Source organism: Macrobrachium nipponense, chromosome 1, assembly GCF_015104395.2.
Source record: "Macrobrachium nipponense isolate FS-2020 chromosome 1, ASM1510439v2, whole genome shotgun sequence".
Lineage (NCBI taxonomy): Eukaryota > Metazoa > Arthropoda > Malacostraca > Decapoda > Palaemonidae > Macrobrachium > Macrobrachium nipponense.
The window spans coordinates 43,849,880-43,875,204 of record NC_087200.1 but is presented as its reverse complement, the minus strand read 5'-3'; the positions used below and the strand labels follow the sequence as shown (position 1 = coordinate 43,875,204).

The 25,325-nt window shown below is 38.2% G+C and overlaps 1 protein-coding gene across 13 annotated transcripts in view; it reads left to right on the top strand.

Annotated features, from left to right (window-relative positions):
* Window positions 1–25,325, top strand: part of LOC135219289 (trithorax group protein osa-like) — a 475,370-nt gene that overhangs the window by 291,340 nt on the left and 158,705 nt on the right. For 8 of the 13 annotated variants that reach the window (XM_064255930.1, XM_064255926.1, XM_064255933.1 and 5 more), the window contains one exon: window positions 18,627–18,731. In XM_064255930.1, coding sequence (XP_064112000.1) covers window positions 18,654–18,731 — 78 coding nt within the window. In that variant the 5' untranslated portion in view covers window positions 18,627–18,653. Of the gene's footprint in view, window positions 1–8,464; window positions 8,687–18,626; window positions 18,732–25,325 lie in introns of those variants that run through there. The other 5 variants (XM_064255932.1, XM_064255925.1, XM_064255939.1 and 2 more) reach the window with 3 other exon arrangements.

Sequence of the window (25,325 nt, the reverse complement as noted above, 5' to 3'; positions counted from 1 at the left end):
TACACTTGAAACTGTTACCAGAAGGTACCTCCCACATCTGACACTTGTTACTGTTACCTGAAGGTGTCTCCCACATCTTACACTTGAAACTGTTACCAGAAGGTACCTCCCACATCTGACACTTGTTACTGTTACCAGAAGGTGTCTCCCACATCTTACACTTGAAACTGTTACCAGAAGGTACCTCCCACATCTTACACTTGAAACTCTTACCAGAAGGTGTCTCCCACATCTGACACTTGTTACTGTTACCAGAAGGTGTCCGCCCGCATCCCTTACATTTTTAACGGTTACCAAGAAGGTGTCTCCCACATAATTATTACCACTTGAAACTGTTACCAGAAGGTACCTCCCACATCTTACCTTGAAACTCTTACCAAAAGGTGTCTTCCCACATCCTGACACTTGTTACTGTTACCCAGAAGGTGTTCCGCCCCGCATCTTACAAACTTTTTCTTACCAGAAGGTGTCTCCCACATCTGACACTTGTTACTGTTACCAGAAGGTGTCGCCCGCATCTTACACTTTTTACGTTACCAGAAGGTGTCTCCCACATATTACACTTGAAACTGTTACCAGAAGGTACCTCCCACATCTTACACTTGAAACTCTTACCAGAAGGTGTCTCCCACATCTGACACTTGTTACTGTTACCAGAAGGTGTCGCCCGCATCTTACACTTTTTACGGTTACCAGAAGGTGTCTCCCACATATTACACTTGAAACTGTTACCAGAAGGTACCTCCCACATCTTACACTTGAAACTCTTACCAGAAGGTGTCTCCCACATCTGACACTTGTTACTGTTACCAGAAGGTGTCGCCCGCATCTTACACTTTTTACGTTACCAGAAGGTGTCTCCCACATCTTACACTTGAAACTGTTACCAGAAGGTACCTCCCACATCTGACACTTGTTACTGTTACCAGAAGGTGTCTCCCACATCTTACACTTGAAACTCTTACCAGAAGGTGTCTCCCACATCTTACACTTGTTACTGTTACCAGAAGGTGTCTCTCACAACTTACACTTGTTACTGTTACAGGTGTCGCCCACATCTGACACTTGATACTGTTACCAGAAGGTGTCTCCCACATCTTACACTTGTTACTGTTACCAGAAGGTGTCGCCCACATCTGACACTTGATACTGTTACCAGAAGGTGTCGCCCACATCTGACACTTGATGCTGTTACCTAGAAGTGTTTCCCTCCCACACTGACACTTATACTGTTACCAGATAGAAGTCGCCCACATCTGACACTTGTTACTGTTACCAGAAGGTGTCGCCCACATCTGACACTTGATACTGTTACCAGAAGGTGTCGCCCACATCTGACACTTGATACTGTTACCAGAAGGTGTCGCCCACATCTGACACTTGTTACTGTTAAGAAGAAGTCGCCCACATCTGACACTTGTTACTGTTACCAGAAGATGTCGCCCACATCTGACACTTGATACTGTTACCTGAAGAAGTCGCCCACATCTGACACTTGTTACCAGAAGATGTCGCCCACCTGAACTTGTTACTGTTACCCGAGAAGAAGGTCGCCCACATCTGACCTTGTTACTGTTTTACCAAGAAGATGTCGCCCAACATCTGACATCTTGTACTGTCTAACTGAAGGTTGTCTCCCACATCTGACCACTTATGAACTTGATGAATGAAGCTTACCAGAAGGTGTCTCCCCACCCATCTTACACATGTTTACTGTTACCAGAGGTGTTCGCCCACCATCTGACAATTGGTACTGTACAGAAGTCTCCCACATCTGACACTTGATACTGTTACCAGAAGGTGTCTCCCACATCTGACACTTGATACTGTTACCAGGTGTCGCCCACGTTCTGTTCTTTCTTTTCGATTCCAAAGGAGTCCCACACCTTCCTGGCGTTGTATCCAAAATTTGTCTCACTTGTACTTGTGCATTCTGTTAATAAAGGGTGTCTGACGGTCTGCTATCATAAGAATTGTTACACCTCGTTGTACTCTTGTGTTGTTACCAAATAGTGTGTTCCACATCTTACCCTGCGTTCTGTGACCAAAAGAAATGTCTCCCTTTTCTTAGTACTGTGCAGTAACCGAAAGGTGTCTCTCACTTCTTAGTCTTGGTTCTGTTATGGTTTCTTCTACTTCGTCTGCTTGCTCGGTGTAGTGTTACCTAAATATGTGTTCCATATGCCTTCTTATTTTTCTTTGACATCAGGTCTCATAGTTGTATCGATTATTTATGCTGCACTTGTGTGTTGGATGCGCTATGTATGCTCGGCTCCTCGGTAGGATTGAACTTTAGGCAGTTTTTTCCATCTTGTTTAAATAAGTGAATATACCGATTTTTAGGTATTCTCTCCTATCAGGTGGTTCTGTAATCCCCTCCAGACCTCCATTTTCTATATTTCCTTAGGAAACCCCTCAGATTTTTATGGTACAGTGACCAGCTTATAGCCTTGCCTTCATGAATGGTCACATTTGCAGCTCCCTTCTTTGTAAACCGTCAACCTTATTTCTCATTTCTTCATCGTAGCTCAGCTAGATGGGGCATTATGTTACTAGTTCCATATGTTTACGTATATATTTCAGTCAGTCAGTGTGCATTGGCCGAAGTAGTGGCTTATTAAAATTTATTATTTTCTTTCACTGACTACTTTCAGAAGATTATAAATACATACACCTATATATATATATATATATATATATATATATATATATATACATATATATATATATATATATATATATATATATATATATATATATATATATGCACATATTAACTTGGCCTCTAAATTTAGGTTGAATACAATTGATGTGCAATGTTGTTATTTTTATTTTAAATTCGAAGGCCTAACAGCCACGTAGGCCTAACGTATGTTGATATCCGTAACCTACATATTTCAGAGTTACTCCCATAACCTTGACCCATTTAAACATCCGTTATCATTGTCATGACCATGACAAGTTGTTGCTTACAAAAAGAAAAATAACAAACATAATCTTTCAGCTCACGTCTGACAAGTTTCCTGTTGCTTTTTTCATTGTTATATTTTTTATTTTAATTTATATGTAGTTTTATTATTATTATATTATTATTGTAGTTTTGTTCATATCTTCATCCAACGTATATTGATTGATTTCAGTGTACATAAGTTTTGAATATTTACAGTATTCTCGCTTATTGCTGTTATCTCAACGGAATAAAATAGGAGGGTAAAGATTATTATTATTATTATTATTATTATTATTATTATTATTATTATTATTATTATTATTATTATTGAAAATAATGGCTATTTCAGCCGCGTTTATTTTGTATAGAAGTTTCTCTGTTCTTATTACTGACTTTTCTTCTGTACTCAAATTGAATATATTATACAAATTGAATATTTATACAAATTGAATATATTATACAAATTGGATCGTAAGTCTAATCGATACGAAATTACACATTCTGGATTGCTCTTGCTTAAGGGCGTCTGCTGCTGCTGCTCTCTCTCTCTCTCTCTCTCTCTCTCTCTCTCTCTCTCTCTCTCTCTCTCTCTCTTTATTTTTTCTTCGTCTTCTTCTTCGTCTTCTTGCAACGTTTCGTCCTTAAACCCAGAAGGATCCTTAGCGACGAATTCTGATTGGCTGATGCCTCAAGGTCAGAGATGGGTCCTATGCGGCCGCTGCAGAAGTCGCTCAGACCGTCATAAGGGAAGGGCGACTCTCGGTGCAGGATTCTGATTGGTTAGAGGAAACAGTTGCATGACATCACAGCTTGCCGAATTGTCATTGGCTGGTTGCTGTTGCGTGACTTATGCCTGGTGTAGTCTGGTGTTTCTTGATCTGGGGTGTCTTGTTCGATGGTCGCATCTGGTGTGGTATTATTTAGTAATAATACCATGTCGTCTTGGCTTAGGCTTCTCCGTACACTAGTAGGGAGCAGGAAGGCCTCTTGAGTGGTATTCAAAGAGGGCTTCTTGTCAAGGATGAGGATGGCTTCCAGCCAGCGCAGTCTTCTTGGGTCTGGGGCATTGCCCACGGTGGGGTTGTTGTTGATAATGCTGTCACGGGATGGAGCGTCGTTGTGACAGGTGAGGACATGGTCCTTGATAGCGCCCTCATATTTGTGCCAGCACGGGCCCTTGTTCCTAGAGTGGCCCGCAATTCTCTTGTACATGACATGAAATCCTCTTTGCGAGCCGCATAGTAGTCATGCCAATATATGTTCGGGGTCATCTACTGAGGGAGGGCATTGCTATCGGTATACTACACTGGAACGCTTCCGGGGGTCTCCTGCCGGGAGTGAGGGGTTGTTCCGCATTATCAATGTCCAGAGTTCTTTTATCCTTGTAATATACAACAAGCTCGAATCTATTTCTTTCCTCGGTGGGAGTGACATTTTTCATCACGATCTTAATGGCGTTCTCCTTCTCCCAGTACTTCGAGTGCGTAAAGGCCTTGTAGCAGAAGGTGATGGTGTCTTTTTCTTTTTCAGGTACGTCTTCATTTTTAAACCATTTCTCAAGAGCTTTCTTGCTCTTATGGTTGATGAGCTTATCTAAAGGACCCGTTGTTTACGAGTGCTTGGGAAGCTCTGTCTAATTCTTGATGCGTGTCCTGCCAGGTGGAGGGCAGTGGGACAGGGCCTGTCGTGCGTCAGCCTTGGCTGTGACTGTGGTGCTCTTGAATCTCGCGGGGCACTCGCTCTCGCCATGAAGGCATTTTCCTAAATTAGTTCTCTTCGTGAAGACAGAAGACCTGGCGTTTTAATAGCCAATTTAAGTACAGAAGAAAAGTCACTAATAAGAAGAATCGAGAAGCTTCTATACAAAATAAACGCGGCTGAAATAGCCATTATATTCAATAAAACCTGTATTAATGAAGATCTTACTGCATATTATCATTATAATTATTATTATTATTTATATGGTATATGTAGCTTTACTCATATCTCTGTCTTATATATATATATATATATATATATATATATATATATATATATATATATATATATATCATATATATATATATAATATATATATAGATATATATATATATATATATATATATATTATATATATATATATATATATATATATATATATATATATATACATAATCAAATACTGCTTTATCAATGTCATGTCAGCGGAATTGAAAGAGGCGGAAATCATCCCCCTCTCAGTCCCGACATCTTATGTCACCGTCGGTGGTTTTTGGCGGGAATAAATACCACCAAATCAATCGTCCCCTTTCTCTGGCGTCAACAATTATCGGTTGAATGATGGAGGCGTTCCCCAACACCTTCTGTTATGTAATTAACCAAGTGATGGAGCGCCGTCTCTCTGTCTCTACAATGTTATGGTATTCAGTGTCTCCTCCCCCACATCTGGTATTCCTCCCCCACTCACCGTCTGGAATTCTCTCTCTCTCTCTCTCTCTCTCTCTCTCTCTCTCTCTCTCTCTCTCTCAAGGCCATGAAGTACCGTTGACTCTAGGAATGCCGCTGCGATAGGTCTATGTTTCAGGGGATGAGATCCGTGTATTATGTAAAACTCTTTTTGGTTACTGCTGTTCCGTTTGCAGTTGTCTCTGATTTTGACGATTGTTTGTCTTTTTTTTGTTTGTTTACCTGAGGTTGTAGCTTTATTGATGTACTTCCCGCTAACATTCTCTTGCGATGCTTTCCTTTCCATTTCCTCTTATTCAGTATACTCAATTTCCTCTCTTTCTGAATACGTTTTGTAACTGCGATCTCACTAACCTTTAGCATTCAGACCCTTTTTCAGTCTTGCATTTTAAAAAGATATTTTCCTTTATCATGGATATCATTCAAAGTACAGAGCTTGCTAGGCAATGTCTAACATCCCAAACGTATTAGTCATCTTGAACTCAATCTTAGCCACTCCTTGAAAACTTCAGAATCATTAATGGCTCTAAGGTTCGACCCACAAATCTTAGTTTTTACACTTTCCTTTGCTCTTCTCGCTCTTGATTGTGTCTTTAGATTTTTTGGGTTGCTCTTCTCACTCTTGGTTCGTGTTTCTACATTCTTTATGTAGTTTTTTTCGCTTTAATTGGTTTTTTACAGTTTTCCTGTTGCTCTTTTCGCTCATGATTTGTGTCTTTAGATGCTCTCGGTTGCTCTTTTCGCTCAAGATTCGTGTTTGCTTTGCCCAATTAACCTTTGAACCAAGTACCATAACGTGGGATATTGGTTAAATTTTGTATCTTGGCGATGCAGCGGTGAACCAATTTTGATCATGTACAACACTTACCATTCACATATAGGCCTATATGAAACCAAAGGACCAAAGATTACCTCCTATCTCAGTTTGGGTGCCCAGTAGATGGTCCTAACTGACATTTTTAATCCTTGTAAGTATGCAGAAAGTGCTATTTAAATACCCTCCATAACATTAGATAAATATGTCTGAAGCTGACCTCAGTTGAAGGAACTCTTCCTTCTTGTAGAAATCATGTTCTCTGAAGGGTAAACTTTGGGACAAGGCCCTTAGTCAGTGGGGATACGTATGGCTGCAATGTCCAGTCCGAGATGTGTGTGTGTGTGTGTGTGTGTGTGTGTGTGGTGGGGGGGGGGGGGGGGGGGCTCTCTGGCTGTAGCGCTTATTCGAGGTCTGTGTCCAGGTTGTACCTCTTATCGCTGCTTTAGTATCAGTTGATCTGAGACAGACTGTTTGAAGCGCAGGTGCTACTCATATCAGCGGCATAGATATAAATGGTATTTTTATTGGTGTCACAATTGTTGTACACTTAGTCGAACCGATTTCGTGCTTGAAAATGCGTTTAATCATTATTGTTAATGACGATTTTCCTAGTTTATTTGTTATGTGAAGGCAGCTGTGTGCCCCCCCCCCCCCCTCTCTCTCTCTCTCTCTCTCTCTCTATCTCTCTCTCTCTCTCGTGCGTCAGTAACCTATACGCCAGTTTTAGTAACCATAAGTTTCTGTGTGTGTGTGTATTGGGAGGGGGGTGGTGATAATATTTAGTGGTCGTTGTTTTATTAATCCGTACTGGCAGTGCCATATGTTACACATGATAAATTGATGAGTTGTCAGAGCCATTATTTTAAAACACACATTTCCATAGATAGCTTCGTATTCGGGTCAACGAAACTTGACATATTGATTCATACGTAATTCCCTTTATGACGAGAAGGTAACGCAGTGTCGTACTATACAAATTGATCTTGGTTCTAGATGCAGTACTGTAACTGCTGCCTTACGAGTATTTCCTTGGAATTTCTGGCGGTCGTCGTGTTTGTGCAGAACTTCGTGATCCGGTTGAAAGCTGTTCCCCTTCGTCAGTCCTTGGCACTACTCTGGTTTCGTTCTTCTTCTTTTTCAAGATTTATGGAGGCGAGACTGTTTTACCTTTATTTGGAATGCACAATGATCATTGCTGTCTCGCTAATCAGGTTGAAAGCTGCATAATCCATTGTTGCGCTACTGTCAGCCGGCAGTTTTTTTTTTTTTAGTTTTTTAAATGTTCATTTTCTTTGTTATTTTTCAGTGGAATTCTCTATTTTATCTCTATGAATTTTAATTGACATTCCTTTCATGATTTTCTGATAGTTCATTTAGATTTATATACTTGTTATTTTTCAAAATGAAAGCCCAAAGTCGAGTCGAATCAAGACCAAGGTGAATAGCGTTGTTCTAAATTGCTGTTAAAATTCTGTATTGAGTTTATTGAGCGTTATCTAATCAGGGTAATTATAATTGTAAATCGAGATACCGCCGTGAAGTGAAGCCTTGGTTACATATTTTTTTGTTTTTTGTTCGCCTAGTAAATAAATGTTGTGCTCAGTCCATTTCGCCTTCCACTGTCGAATCACATTCTCGAGTGGCCATTATGACGTCATCCTTCAAAGAAAAGAAGCAGCAGAACTTATTTTTATCTCCATTCGACTCTGACCTATATATTGGTGTTTGCGCGGGAGCACGGAGGTTGCCGGGTGTTCCCCCATGTCGTCATGAAGGGGAGTCGGGCTGGGGGAAAGGTAGGGATAAGGCGCGTATTTAATATTAGTGACCTAGTTTTGCAAAGGAAATAAACTCAGTCACTCACTCACCCTACCCCCTACCCTCTCTCCCTCTCTCCCTCCCTCCATGCGCAACATTTTTACGTCATCGAAGTCTTCCACGAGAAAGTCTGAGACACTCGCGCTTTTTCTTCTTAAAGTTGGTTGCTGGTACGCGAATCACTGCTTCACCCCCTTCCCCTCTCCCTTCTCCCATCAGGGTCCCCAATGCATCACCCTCTCCCATCCCTCTCCTTCTCCCTCTCCCTTTCCCCTCCCCTGCGCTCTGTCCTACCCCGTGTCTCTCTCCCACGCACCCTCCCCTCTCGTCTGTCACCCCCACACCTCCACCGTGCTCCCTCCTTCAGTGTCTTGCATCCCTTTTCCTTTCGTCAGTAGGTCAAGTTCAGCCGAGGCTCTCGGCGAGAAGGCGTTTCTTCTTCGTTGCAGGTTCATACATTCGGCAGGTCTTGGGAGCATTCGTTGCTCTACCAGGAGCTGCATAAGAAGAAAAACAAGAAGAAAGTGTTTCAATATTTTGCTTGTGTGTGGGTGTTTTTTTGTTTTAGTTTGTTTGTGCGTCGAGTTGGATTCTATTCGAGATTAGACTGGTACGTCTAAAATGGTGGATTTGATGGAGAGGAATTTTAACCATTGGTAAGTTTGCTCTGATTACTCGTTTGTTTAGGATCAATTTCTCTCTCTCTCTCTCTCTCTCTCTCTCTCTCTCTCTCTCTCTCATTACTATATATATATCTATATATACATATATATATATATAGATATATATGTATATATCGTGCTTTGTACTCTCTCTCATAAATATATTTGCTTGTACATCTCTCTCTCTCTCTCTCTCTCTCTCTCTCTCTCTCTCTCTAATATAATCATATATTTCTATATATATCTAATATATATATGATAGTTATGTCTGTGTATATACATACACAATTTGTAATTCACTCCCTTTGTAGCACAGTGTTGTTACAGTGATTGAATGTGACTCTTAGTAAGCACCAGAATAGCCAAGGAATCTGCTTCACTCTTTATTCACCTTTACTCTTTTCCTTTCCCTCTCTTTCGAAGCGTTAATACCCTCGACCTCGACTGGTCGACCTGATTTGATTGATTGATAGGTGTTTGAGTGTAATCAGGTATAGCAGGGACTTCATTCTAAATTCAACCTAGGCCAACCGTAGCTGTCATGTAAAGTTACGTTAAATTTGAGGTATATTAGAATGACGATTGTAGATTGTTTTGAATTTATGTACGTATACTATCCAGATTATGAATTAAGTTTCATATCTTTTGTGAAATGTTCTGTGTTTTGCTAAATAAATCTATTGATATTGGGCTGTAGGTTCTTATGGTAAGCTGGGGTGGCGTGAAATGAGAACGAAATGTGTGGCAAAAATAAGACACTTTCTTGTGTATTAAATCTTGGGGTAGTGTTATACATAAACTTACCCTTTACTAGCACTACTGTCCTCATTGGCAAAAGGAATGAATAATAATGATAATGATAATAATAGTGAAAATTGTTATTATTATTATTATTAATATTGTTGTTGTTATTATTATTATTATTATTATTATTATTATTATTATTATTATTATTATTTTTTTTTTTTCTTTTTTTCTTTTTTTTTGCTCTATCACAGTCCTCCAATTCGACTGGGTGGTATTTATAGTGTGGGGTTCCGGGTTGCATCTTGCCTCCTTAGGAGTCCATCACTTTTACTATGTGCGCCGTTTCTAGGATCACACTCTTCTGCATGAGTCCTGGAGCTACTTCAGCCTCAAGTTTTTCTAGATTCCTTTTCAGGGATCTAGGGATCATGCTTAGTGTTCCTATGATTATGGGTACAATTTCCACTGGCATATCCCATATCCTTCTTATTTCTATTTTCAGGTCTTGATACTTATCCATTTTTTCCCTCTCTTTCTCTTCCATTCTGGTGTCCCATGGTATTGCGACAGCAATGAGTGATACTTTCTTCTTGATTTTGTCAATCTACGTCACGTCTGGTCTATTTGCACGTATCACCCTATCTGTTCTGATAACATAGTCCCAGAGGATCTTTGCCTGATCGTTTTTTATCACTCCTTCAGGTTGGTGCTCGTACCACTTATTATTATTATTATTATTGTTAACTTAGAGATACATGTGTATACTTTTCTAATGATTATGCACGAACCTTTCTTTGCGAGCTTCGTAGGTCTAATTAACCTTTTCTATAGAGATTAATCTCGTTGGCTGTGGTTAAACCAGAGACTTTTCTTGTTGTTGAAAGGAAGCTAATTTTAATTAGATGTTTCTTGGTGCTTCTTCAAGCAAGTAGGCAAGCTTATTTTATTTGTTTATCCTTAACAGTTGAGTCTTGTGGTTAGTATTATTATTATTATTATTATTGTTATTATTATTATTATTATTATTATTATTATTATTATTATTATTATTATTATTGTTGTGTGTACATTTTGCTTTCCCATGTTACATGCTCGGGTCTCTCTCTCTCCCTCTGTCTGTGTAACAGACAAGGACATTATAGTACCTGCTGGTGGTTTTCCCGAATTCTTTCTAATTTCCGTTCTCATTTTTCTAGATTTCCCCTCTTCCTTTCTTCAGTTTAGGACAAAGGCCAGACGGAAGTCACTGCCTTCGTCATTTCTGTAGCATTGCGCAACGGAATTCCTCTGTGCAGTGAAATTCACCTCTCTCTCTCTCTCTCTCTCATATGTTCCTTCGTCTTAGATTAATATTTTATGCTGGAAAGAGGAAGGATTACTGATGAGAGTAAGAAATCATTGTCAGTCGTCAGTTTAATTATTTTTAATTTATGTTGAATATATGCATTTGCTACCGTACTTTTTCTCTAGTTAAATAATAATAATAATAATAGATTATTATTTGTTTCGGTGAAACATTTTACTATTATAGCTTTTAGTTTTCAGAAAAGAAAACTATTCTGCCTGCTTTGTCTGTCTGTCTGTCCACTTTTCACCTGTCCGCAGTATTTTCTGTCCCCCTTCAGATCCTAATATCTACAGAGGCTAGAGGGCTGCAAATTGTTATGTTGATCATCCCCTCTTCAATCATCAAACATACTATATTGCAGCCCGCTAGCCTCAGTAGTTTTTATTTCATTAAAGTTAGCCATAATCGAGCCTTTGGCAACAATAAGACAGGCCACCACTGGGCCATAGTTAAAGTTTCATGGGGCGCGGCGCATACAGCACTATACCGAGACCACCGAAAGATAGATATATTTTCAGTGGTCTTGATTATACGATGCACAGAAAACTCGATTCCGCCGGAAAAAAACTTCTGCTCCTGTTTTACTTGTTTATCTCGTGTGTTGAATTTTTATTTTTATCGTTTCCTCCTTGTCTGTCTTTGTTTATGTTCTTAGAGTTGAAGTAAAAGATAGTATTATTATTATTATTATTATTATTATTACAATTCATACTGATAGTGTGAGAGTTGAATCTGTAGGAAAGCTTTTGGCGACAAAATCCACTCTGTCATGTCGATTTATAAAAGTTTTGCAGAGTCGCCCTCATCTATAGTAATGCTCACATTTTTGTAGTAAAACGATAACGAAATACGAGAGTCGCCAGGCAGATAAAAACCTTCGTCAGTGGACGCACCGTTTTGCTCTCACTGACACTGATCCAGTTGCTGTATTTGTAAACAAATGCAACGTAACCTACAAACGCAACGTTTGCCCGCACTTGTGGGACTTCTTGGCAAGGCTGGCGAGAGAGGAGGAGGGGTGATATTCGAAGCCCAGATATCTCTCTAGCTAGCGAGCCTCTCCCTCCAACACTTTCAGTTCCTTCGAAGTAGGTCTGGAGATGAGCTTTATGTTAGTCATTTGATTAGGAAACGGTAACCTGCTACCTGCTCTGTTCAAAGTATCAGTCATTCATTATTAGCTAGAATATTTCCAACCGGGAACGAACGCTCCCTGGTGTAGCGTGAAGAATCTAAAAAGGCGTAGTACTTGCTATTCAGGTAGCGGATGTTTTGGAATAACAGTGAATGCCATTTCACTGCCAACATAGGCACTTCCGGTTGTACGTCATTGATGTATTGTGAAATAGTTTTAGAACATGAGGCTGGAAGGAAAGTCTGACGACCACCATGACATTCATGTTTGTTTGATGTGGGCAATGGTTTGCTCCTCCGCCCCTAGATTTGACGCCAGGTGGGTGTCTGTCTCTGATAACGAGGCCAATGGGGTTTTCATCAGATTTTCATTCTAATCATTTTCTGCTCAGTGACGATGACAAGGTGTTCGTGATATATGTTGATGTTTTCATACCTCATTTCTGATCATTGATGGACCCCAAAGGAAAAAGGAGAATGAAAGGAACGGCGACGACGAGTTAATTATACTTTTCTATATGTATATATATATATGTGTGTGTGTATATATATATATATATATATATATATATATATATATACACACACACACACACACATATATATATATATATATATAGTATATATATATATATATATATATATATATATATATATATATACATATAGAAACGTATAATTAACTCGTCGTCGCCGAGTCGGCTCATGGGCGCAAACCACGGCACCACGAAATCAGGATGTACAGTGAAGTATTCTCCATGAGCCGACGAATTTCTTATCAACTAAAAAAATTCCTTTTCGGTTTGGTTAACAAATATGAAAATAAATTTAATTCCGAAGTAGAGCGAATTAGATATTAAAGGACATTTGTCAGCTTAATGTATATATATAAATCACGGTGATGCGATTAAGACTATTTTATATATATATATATACTATATATATATATATATATATATATATATTCATTGAATAGAATGGCTTTCTCACTGTTCAACCAGCTTTTTTGAAATTGCTTCATATGAAGCAATTTCAAAAAAGCTGGTTAACAGTGAGAAAGCCATTCTATTCAATGAATGTTGTATCCGTGAAAAAATTGTGCCCCTAAAAGTATATATATAATATAATATATATATATATATATATAAATAATAATATAATATAATATATATAAGTTAGGGTCTTTATCGCTTATCGCACTCATTGAATTTTAGGCACGAAATGATGAGGTGTCTCATGACCAGTTGACTTAGTGGATTGGCAATGGCGGAGAGGGCCTAGTCCTCAGCTTTCACTTTCCCTTAATTGTTTGTTGTAATAATATTTTGCTTTAATTGAAACCCCATTCACGTGGTCCAGGAACGTATTTGTTTAATTCTTATTTTTCAGTTGACTTATTTTTTATTCAGTCGATATCTTTATATTGATTTTTATTTTTGTTGTAAAATATTCCCCCTGTATACCAAATGGATACTTTACCTCGTATTTCTGTAGAGAGAGAGAGAGAGAGAGAGAGAGAGAGAGAGAGAGAGAGAGAGAGAGAGAGAGAGAGAGATATGGTAGTTGGTAACCTGAATATATTTCCTTAAATCACAATTAAAAACAGGGTCAGGCTGTTAATAATGTATCTGCTCTAGGTTGAAAATTCGACGCATGAATTGTCTCGAGAGAGTAGCAAGAATTAATAATGATGAATTTAATTTACTCTAGAGTGTACTTGCTAAAGCACAGTGAAAGGGTACATTTTCTTCATAACTTCAGTATTTTTCAATTTTTTGTCGGGAATAAGGGAGTGTGAATTATCAGCTTTAAACATTCGCGTGGTCTATTAGATGGAGTCGAACAGACCATTATCATACTCTTCAAATGACGTTACATTAGAGACAATGAAAGTTAAGTTCGCCGTCCCTCGCCGCTTGACACGATTCGTTTAAAATTGATAAAGCTGCTGATGCAATCAGATAATTGGGGAAAATCGCAGTACTTGGCAACTGTGTTAGACGAGAGGAGCCTTCGTTGCGTGATGAGCGAATTGTTATAAATTCACCATTTATAAGCAGAACTTCACGAGTACGACTAGGAGCGAAAGTAAGCTAATTTTATCCGTGTCTGTGCCAATATGGAACCCTCTTAAACTGTTGCAGTGGTGGTGTCATTATGACGAAAAGAAACATCTTGAAACTTGCGCTACTTGGTAACGCGGGTTGGGGGGGGGGGGGGGGGGGGGGGGGGGGGGGGGGGGCGAGACTCGGGAGTGTTGCCATAAGCAGTTTTGTTTTCGTTCTCGTTCTTTGGGTAACAGGCTTTAGGTCGCTGCAGAACTTCATAAAACTATATTCAGAACGGTTTACATATATTTTTGTGTTTTCTTAACAAGTATTTTGGAGATGCAGAGTTATTCGGGAAATAATCACAGTCAATTCACTCAGGAGAAAACTTCGTACTGCATAATACGCCTCATGATTACACACACACACACACACACACTCTCTCTCTCTCTCTCTCTCTCTCCTCTCTCTCTCTCTCTCTCTCTCTAAGTTCTAATATGCCCGGTCGGTTAATCATGTTTAAGGTACGTAGTTCATTAAGGTGAACGGAATATGACAGAAAGTTCTCTACAATGAAATCAGTTTCACTTGACGTTATAGTCTCTCTCTCTCTCTCTCTCTCTCTCTCTCTCTCTCGATAAAGTGATATTGATTTTGTAGTTGCCGGTAGACCTGTGCGCGTGTGCTTGCCCACTAACGAACATACCAATGCACACAGGCACCACGTTTACATAGCGTGTAGCTAACTAGAGACATATGTATTTTGGTGGTGAAATCTAACAGCGGTGCTTAAGAATTAATGACTCATAAATATGAAAATTATATATTTCATATATTGCGACTGGAACTGCCGCCAGTCTAAGTGTCTATTTTTAAGTAGGTTTAGTTTTTGTGGACACATTATATATATATATTTATATATATATATATATATATATATATACATATATATATATATACATATACATACATACATTTACATTTATAATTTATATATCATGTACAAAATACATACGTATCATATAGACAGTGTATGTGTGTATGTAAAATTTTCTCAGTTATTTTCAGTTCTTCTAAGGAAGTTTTCATTCGTTAGTAGTTTACTTCAAAAGTGCTGAAGTCAGTTGCAGGAAGCAAACGAAAATATTTAAGAAAAAACCGGTCGTTATTCAGAAAATTCTTCCGCAAATGAACGGCGTCTGCAATAAAGTGTGAAAAATAAGAGTAAAAAAGAATAAAAAAAGAAAGACAGCAGTTAAGTGAAGTAACTGATGGATTGAAGGTGAAAAAATGGACCGTTTGGTGTGTTTCTGTGTAACAGGTGGCAGCCGACGACGCGATCCTGGGGAAGGAAGACCCCTGCATTATCAGTCAGCAGAACTCTCTCTCTCTCTCTCTCTCTCTCTCTCTCTCTCTCTCTCTCTCTCTCTCTCTCTCTCTCTCGGGCGCGTGCGCTATCATTCTGCTACCAATAGGAATGTATTTTTGTTTTGTTTTTATCTTATTCTTAACTTACACAAACCAAAAAGAATTTGTTTTAAACTTGTGAGACGATCTCTCTCTCTCTCTCTCTCTCTCTCTCTCTCTCTCTCTCTCTCTCTCTCTGACTGACTGTAATCGTTGCAATACAATTTATCAAAATTGTCAGTCTAATACAGCTATGGCTAATACACGCAGTCCCGTAAATCTGTAATTTAATGCACGAAATCCTATATATCCGTACTTTAATACACGTCGCCCTTTATACCCGTACTCTAATGCACATCGTCCCTTATATCCGTATTCTAATTCACGTAGCCTCTTATATCCGTATTCTAATGCACGTAGTCTCTTCATATCCGTACTCTAATGCTTGTAGTCCCTTGTCTCTTATATCCGTACTCTAATGCACGTAGTCCCTTATACCCTTACTCTAATGTACGTAGTCCCTTATATCCGTGCTCTAATGCACGTAGTCCCTTTTAATCGCATAGAAGTTCACGCTCGACGTGGTTCGGAAGTCACGTAAAGCCGTTGGTCCCGTTGCTGAATAACCACTGGTTCCATGCAACGTAAAAACACCATACAAACAAATTTACTCGCACACTAATGTATGTAGTCCCTTATATCCGTGCTAGAAAATAAAGAAGGCCCTTTATACCCGTAGTTTAGTACACGAGGTCCATTATATTCACACTTAGAGGTTCGCGAACTGCCAGTGAAGGAAGGAAGGAAGGAAGGCCCTTTACGAGTTGCTAAGAAGTGAAAGTGAAACAGATGGTAGAAGAGGTCGATTTAGAATCGGGAAGTTTTTCGTGTGCGTGCGTGCATCTGTGCGTGGATGTATAGTAATGTGCGCATGTATAAGATATAAAAACCACGTGACATGTCTGTACTTCTTTATTTTTTAGTACTTTTGGGTTTGATTTACACTTCTAGCCTTGAAATGCTAAACGGAAGTGGAGGAAGTGGTCCCTTTCCCCGGATGGGGTTCGAGCTCATTTTTTCTTTAGACGGAAATGGTATAAAAGTCATTTCACCAAGTTGCATAGCTATATATTTTCTTAAGACGGAAATAGTATAAAAGTAATTTCACCAAATTGCATAGCTAAAATAGTACTAATTATTATATATATATACTATATTATATATATATATATATATATATATATATCGAGCTACTATGTCCTTTAATATCTAATTCGCTCTACCTCGGAATTAATATATTTTCATATATGCTTAACCGAAGGGGAATTTTTTCTCGATAATAGACTTGCCTGGACCAGGGCGCGAACCCGTGCATCCTTTCAAACCCAGGAACGTCAGTGTAGTAGGTAAAGCTTCACTGACGTTCCTGGGTTTGAAAGGATGCACGGGTTCGCGCCCTGGTCCAGGCAAGTCTATTATCGAGAAAAAATTCCCCTTCGGTTAAGCATATATGAAAATATATTAATTCCGAGGTGAGAGCGAATTAGATATTAAAGGACATTGTAGCTCGATATATGTATATGAATCACGGAAATGTGATATGACTTTGATTTTATAATATATATATATATAACTTATATATATATTACTTATATATATATATTGTTTGAGAGAGAGAGAGAGAGAGAGAGACGAGAGAGAGAGAGAGAGAGATGTATGTGCACTACCTACAGGAATAAAATATTAATCAGATAGTGTAATGTTTATCGGTGGTGGATTTGCTACCTGTATATGATAAATGATTTTGGAAACAGCGTGAACGAATAACGGATTTGCGAAGTACCATCAGGGTGTTGATGGATGTTTATTTCAAAGTTATAATGTTGTTTTGATCTTTTTCTTTAAGAGGTTTACTTACTATTACAGCTATGAGCTTTGCGTAGTTTATGAAGGGCATGTAATAGTAAGTGGGTCATCTTTGGTATGAAGAGATTGAGCATTTGTTGAAGAAATCATTTATTCACGATAGGTTTTATTTGTACGAGGTTTTATACTACATATGTGCATTGTTAGACAGGTTTTGTTAAGATTTCTATCTAAAGTTTCACTCTAAACGAAAGGCTTTTACTATTTATGGTTTTGTCGGAAGTTGTCTGTCCATAAATCAATTTAATGATCTACTGCACCGATATTTTTGACACTTGAAGATGTTGTCCTTTGAAATCTTTCTCCGGTTGAAAAGAAAAGAAAAGAAAAGAAAAGAAAAGAAAGGAAATTAACATAGCCTTGAAACTGTCCACCCCCATGCTCTCTCTCTCTCTCTCTCTCTCTCTCTCTCTCTCTCTCTCTCTCTCTCTCTCACTCTCACTCAGTCCATGAACACTTTACTCCGTATGTTAATAAAAAGAATATTAACAGCAATCTAAAACTATTCCCCCACTGTCTCCTAGCCCATGAACACTTTACTCCGTATGTTAAAAAAAATTAAAAGCAAACTAAATCTATTTCCCACACACACACACACACACACTCTCTCTCTCTCTCTCTCTCTCTCTCTCTCTCTCTCTCTCTCTCTCTCTCTCTCTCTCCTGCTAACGTATGATAAGGCTAACACAGCGCGACTATTAGCATCGTTCATTAGCTGTGTTGGCCCAGCGGTAAACGGTCAAAGAAACCAAACTTGATAATCATCCACTGTATTGTAACCCCACTAGCAATTACTTCATTATTGCTGTCGTGATCATTACGGGACATGGTCAGTGTCCATTCTCTCTCTCTCTCTCTCTCTCTCACATTAATGTACACTTTTCGTATTTGCAAGTTCAATAATGAATAATTTTATAATTGAATGTTGTGTGACACACACACACACACATATTCATTCATTCATTCATTCATTCAGTCATTTGATTTTTGCTCTTGCCACTCATCATTAATCTGTTAAGGGTTGCTAATATCGAGAATTTATAGTCTTTAATAATGTAATAATAACCCCTTACTACACACACACACACACACACACACACACACACACACATATATATAATATAATATATATATATATATATATATATATATATATATATATATACATGTATGTTTTCATAAGCCACATACGCAGGGGTACGCACTTGAATAATAATTGATAAAATATTTGTCTCTGTACTTTCCTATTATGCATCGTTATTTTAATATATTTGTTTTTGTTTCAGTTATAAATGATTCATTTTTCTTTTCCTTATTATTTCAGGCTGGGCCCGTGTGTGCAGGACCCGGCATGGGTCAAGATGAGTTCCCCGACCCAGGCCGTGTCCAAGAAACGCAAGAAGCCAGACGCAAAACCCCAGTCTCAAATGTAAGCTCTCTCTCTCTCTCTCTCTCTCTCTCTCTCTCTCTCTCTCTCTCTCTCTGAAGAATCCGACACGCCTCCCTGTCAGTCACTTTGACACTCGTTGCTTTCACAGTAGAAGTTAGATGTTTATTTCTCTCTCTCTCTCTCTCTCTCTCTCTCTCTCTCTCTCTCTCTCTCTCTCTCTCTCTCGTTATGGCCTAGCTCAAAATGATGTCAAATTAGCTATATTTTAGAATGTTCTTACATTTTTCTTGTTTCTTTTTCTCTCATTCTTTGCTTGAACTTTACTTGCCGTGCTTCTCTCTCTCTCTCTCTTCTCTCTCTCTCTCTCTCTCTCCTCTCTCTCTCTGACCGTGTGAAGAATCCTACACGCCATCTTGTCAGTGACTTTGACGCCATAACCAGTGGATTTGTTTGAATAAAAGAAACTTGATATAAATATAAGGAGAGAAAAAATTGGGTCTAAACTTTCCTTTAGCGGTTAAATAATTATTATAGCACTGAATTTTTTCTTCAAAGCTACAGAAGTCGCCACTCTATTCGATCGTCTGTTTAGTGTAATGTTAGACCTGTATTGCTGTATATACCAATCGTTTTCTTCCTCCCCTTATTTTGAGTTTCGTGTTGTTTACTCTATCCCAGAATTCTTAAGGAAAATTAGTTATTATTATTATTGCTTAAAAAATATCCACAATTATATATAAAAATATATTTCTACGTAAAAAATATTTTTACATAGAAATATATTTTTATATATAATTGTGGATATTTTTTAAACAATTTGTTTTCACGGAACTGTGAATTTCTTAACATTATTATTATTATTATTGTTGTTCAGACAAAAGTCAAGCCTCCAAAGAATATGGTGTTCATTAAGAAGTTAGAGGAAGGTAAATGGAAATACAGAAAGAAGAGAATTCACATATTAAAATGAAGTAAATTTACATATAAAATGCATTAAAATGCAAGGCGAATAGCATTAGGGTAGTTTGGGGGAATAAAGGACCGCTGGAACCGAGAAGTTGGACAGCCAGGCACATTTCCTGCATATTGGTGCTAATGTTGAGAGAGTCCGAGTGGTCTCAAGCTTTTCATTCATATCCTGTCATATTGGTTTTATTTTATATAGTAAAGCGTAAGCTTTTTTTTTTTTTTAACGATACTTTTTTGCTATCAGTTTCTCTCTCGTGTTCAAACATTCCTTGTTTTTCCTTAGAATTTTATAAAAGAGATATGTTTAATTTAGATTCCAAAATAATGTTTGCAGATATATATAACGAAAAGGGGAAAACACTTAGAAAAGATGAACAAGTTTGCTGGCGTTATAAAAAGAAACTATTGCTGTTTGTTTCTACAACGTCAGCTGACCTACCACTGCTTTTCAAGCCTGAGCTTCTTTGCTTGATCATTCAGCTGCAGCTTCAAACTTTTTCTACGACTTTTAATGTTACTTTCCATCTCATTAATGTTTGTGTGATAATTCATGTAAACATTAACCGTGCCGCATATGTCCGCATTCATGTACATGTAAACGCATATCTTACGCATTATGTACGCATTCATGGAGATTTGAAGGAGTTGAAAATGACGCCATTGACTCTTGAATCACGTTACCTCTGGATGGAGGTCTCGGAGGATTATTGGCAGAATAATCTTCTCCCAATATAGAACCGGCCTTATGTCAACACTTGCTTATGTCCTAGATTGAACCGACCTTATGCCAACTCCTTCTCATGTCCAGAAGTCACAAAATGTCAAAAGGTTAGTTATTTATCCTAGGGAGGATTCATACAAAACTCTAGAGAGAGAGAGAGAGAGAGAGAGAGAGAGAGAGAGAGAGAGAGAGAGAGAGAGAGAGATCTTCCATACTTTTCAAATTAGAAATATTATGTTATAGGTTTTATGCTCTATTGAAGGAGTCATTAAATTGTTGACGTTATACTGGAATATGGATAGAATGTGTCTGAAGTTGCTTACAAAGGTAATGACTGTACAAAGAACTTTTCTTATATGTACGAATTTCCTCGACATGTATGAGAGAGAGAGAGAGAGAGAGAGAGAGAGAGAGAGAGAGAGAGAGAGAGAGATTCGTACCCTGCAGAGGCATTGGTTATCATGATTTCGTAAAAGGATTTATTTTTTTATAGTCGATGTGGAAAATTAGTGAAGTCTTTGATGAGTGCATCACAAAAACAAGCTTTACGGAAAACTCCTTTATTTTTATTTATTTATTTTTTTTTTAATTAATCCTCGTTGAGACTCCACATTACTCCACATTACATCAACAGTTTCGTATAACGAGGAACTGGGTCACGTGGTTTTTTTTTATTATAGTGAAAATAAAAAAGAATGATGACACCGTAGTATAGTGTCGATTCAAGTTTGTAGTGCTTTACTTCGTTGAAACATGTAAAGAAGAAAATGTAATGGCTTATTAGTCTGTAATTCAGTATCTACATAAATAGTTCTTGGCGCATGACCGGAAAAGATCAAGTGAAAATAAGAAGAAAGATCAGGTCTTCGAAAAGGCCACTTGTCGCTTTTTAAGCAGCCAACCCGAAGAAAAACTGGTATATGTTTCTTTAGGAACGATCTGGAACTCTTCAAGACGAAGTACTACGTAATGTGGTAGTTATCTTAAAAATCATTTGATAACATTCATTACTTGGGTACTCTCGAGAGAGAGAGAGAGAGAGAGAGAGAGAGAGAGAGAGAGAGAGAGAGAGCTGACTATTTTGTGCAACCCCGGGGGTGGTTGCGGGGGCGATTGAGGGATTGTCCCTTCGTGGCCCTCCCATATGTGTTTATCGTAAAAATTATGAGATACTTTTCATCACATGGGTACTCAGAGAGAGAGAGAGAGAGAGAGAGAGAGAGAGAGAGAGAGAGAGAAGGGGGGGGGAAGGTTGTGTTGTTGGTGGAATGAATAAAAACTGTTCTCCGGTCCGAATAAGAGGCATAAAGATAGGACATCCATTATTTCGGGAGTGTTGAAAAAGTAATTCCACTGAGACTGTTTTCGCTGCAGCTGCTGCTGTTTCTTTCTTGTTCAGATGCTGGGCAATGAAGAGAGCACTAACCCCCATTTTATCTGACTCTTCATTTATTTTCGAATGACGTTGTAAATGTTATTGGTTTGTGTGTTAGCGCTTGCGTGCCTGCGTAGAAATAGAGAGGATGAGTGGGTCTATTAGCGTTGCCCAATGAAGATTTGTTTATTTCAATGGCAGTGAGTTTAAAAAATTACTGTTGAAATGAACAATTATTTTTTCAGCAATAAGAGAGAAAGAGTAGGTTTATTATCGTTACACATTGAGGTTTGTTTGTTTTTATGAAATTAAGTTTAATAAGACATCGTAGAAATGAACATTTTTTTTTAACCCTTGATGGACGAATTGAACCTCGGGAGTAGTAATAACAGGTTTGGGGTGGTGGACGGATTGATCCTGTGGATAAACAATATTACATGCCATCGATTTGGAAAAAATCGGGGGAAAGAGGTGCCTATACTGCTATAGCCCATAAATTCACTAATGGCAACTTTTACACTGGCTAAAATTACGAATCTGGGTTTTCAGGATTTTTTTTTTTTTTATATTATATATTTAATTTTTTATTTATTTATTTTTTTTTTTGGCAAATTGGCCGACCTCAAAGTATACCCGGCCCGTGGAGCTGCATATCGATATATTTACCGGTCCAGTAAAGGTTAACAGTCATCACGGTCCAGTCATATAGCCTTTGATTGATGTTAGAGTATGAAGAACGAATAGTGAACTCATAGGGCGTCCATAGTTGTTTAATTGTCTTAATATGCGTTTTTAAAGTTTTAAAGTTTGTTTATAGATATATTTACGTATTTAATTGTATTTTGGTATCGGTCCTACACATTCCATGCAATGGCTCAAAACTACCCTTTAGTAGATGTGCTTAATTATTCAAATTCCGACACCGTCGTGAGTTTGGGAAAAATGAACAATCTGTAGCATTTGCATGTAATATGCTTTCTGATGGATTTCGAAATCCCTGTGACATCATTGGAAATGAGACCCTGATTGAATCAGATTAGTCTCACCATAGGTTTGTCCTTTTCAGACTAGGAGGTTAAACCACGCTTGATAATCCTCTCTATACCGAGCAGGATGACCTTTTTGACCATTGGAGTTCGTGACACCAGTTTTTCATAAATCAGTACGGGGCGGGAACGTTATCATTCGAAGCATGCTTCCCTTGTCTTCACATTGCTGTGATGCAACTTGAGATTCTAATTTAGAATGGCATTGTTGTTTTAAAAGGAAGTTTTTCCTATGTACTTTGTTATTATTGACAGTTCCATGGGGATTTTCGGAGAGCCCATTGGAACGGGAATCAATAGAAGATAAAACTGAAGGCTCATCATTAACAAACGACCTCTAAGTGTTTGGAAGAAGGATAATTGGGTAGCGTAGGATAAATGTGTGAATTGAGAGTATACGTCATTTACCTTAAGCGTGGTTTTTGCTAATGCAAGTGAATTCCTCAAAATGGCTCTGTCAGGTTTCTTAAGTAAGGTGTAGTAGGAATGGGTTATGTTTTGATAAGAATATCTAGGTGAAAAGAGAAACATGTACAACTTTCATGTCGTAGCCTACTGAGTTATCGTTTTCACTACTAATTTTCTGAAATGCAGTGAATTTCATCGATTATTAATATGTGCACTGTAGGCATTACTAATAGTTCTGTGCAGCGCCCATTCGGCCCGTAGCTGCAATCCCTTTCATTCATTTTACTGTACCTCCATTCAGATGTCTTCCATCTTGCTATTAACCCTTTCCTAACAATGGTTTCATAACGCAACTGCAAGGTTTTCCTGCTGTTACACCTTGCCAGTGCTGAATGACTTCATAGGTCCTATTGCTTGGCCTTTGGCCTAAACTCTATACTCCACGAATATGTTCACATTTTGGAAGTAGAAGTCTTACTTCTTGGAGCACCACGAATAATCTTTTTCCTATGTTTGAAAAGTGAACCGAATGTAATCGTTATTTAAAATTTTAGTAATTTACATTGCAACACCTTTGGTGCAAATCGTACTGTATAATGCTTAGAATTATCGTATATATTTACTGCGGTTTGTGAATTGTACCGAATGATCTCATCACTAAAAGCTAATATTAACAGATATATATTAGATCTTTCATTTGCGAAGATCTCGCGAGAGTTCTAAAGGGTGGTTAGAGAGCGTCGCGGTAGGAATTCCTGCAGACGTGACGTTGTTAGGGCTACCCGGTGGTGACGTCACAGGGCTGTGTCATGCTCTTATCTCTCTCTCTCTCTCTCCCCTTCCTACCTGTTTTCCTTCCTTGCCCACCCCCGCACTCTTCCACCCGTATTTACCCATAAACTAGGTTGTTTCGTCATTACACACACACACACACACACACACACACACACATATATATATATATATATATATATATATATATATATATATATATATATATATATATATCAAAATTTTTAGTTTATAAGTTTTCCTTGGCAATTTTGATCCTTTTTTTTTGTAAAGCCTAAGTCAAAATGTTTAGTTCGTCAGTTTTCCATAACAATTTTGAGTGATATTAACTTTTTGTCATTCGTTTTCAAAGTTTTTGTTTTTCTTTTCTTTTTTTTTTCTCTCTCCATGCCATTTTGTTCCTTTTCATGCCCTTGCAATCGTAGTCATGTGGCAGTTGAGCGGGTCTTGTTTGACAGCGGGGCAAGAAATGTCACCGTAACATCTAGCGTATCCATCCTTAGTGTGACTGGACATCGTGTACTTTGTGTTGAGCTCTTGATCCGTAGACCCCGTAGCGGGTAGTGCCGTTCGTGCACCTCACGGGGTGCACTGTAGGCAATCTTTTTTGCAGCGTTCCTTCGGCCCCTAGCTACAACCCCTTTCATTCTTTTTACTGTACCTCCGTTCGTACTCTGTTTCTTCCATCTTACTTTCCACCCTCTCCTAACAATTGTTTTATAGTGCAACTGCTTTGAGGTTTTCCTCCTGTTACGCCTTTCGGTCCCTTTTACTGTCAATTTCCGTTTCAACGCCGAATGACCTCTTAGGTCCTAGTGCTTGGCGTGTGGCCTGAATTTTATGCTCTTGATCCCCAGAGACGAAACCTTTCTATTTTGAAGATTGAACTCGACACATAGTGTCCAAAGAATAAAAAAAACGATTGAAAATTTTTTTCGCAGTTATTGACCTCGGGTGGAATATCGCATTAGGGTGCCTGTTTAGAAAAGGGTGTTGGCCCTAATACCCATTCCTCCTGCTGTATAAAACCTCTACACCTATTTTGCCATTTAATTCTGTATTTAAACTCTCTTTTTATTGTCTAACAAGATTACCTGACTTTTTTTTTTTTTTTTTTTGTATATGTACCTGATGTGACCATGCACACTTGACGTTCATTCATTATTCATCAATATATATATATACACATATATACATATATATATATATATATATATATATATATATATATATATATATATGTGGTACCTCAAGATACGAAATTAATCTGTTCCGAGGCGGCCTTCGTATCATGAGCTTTTCGTATCTTGGACTGCATTTTA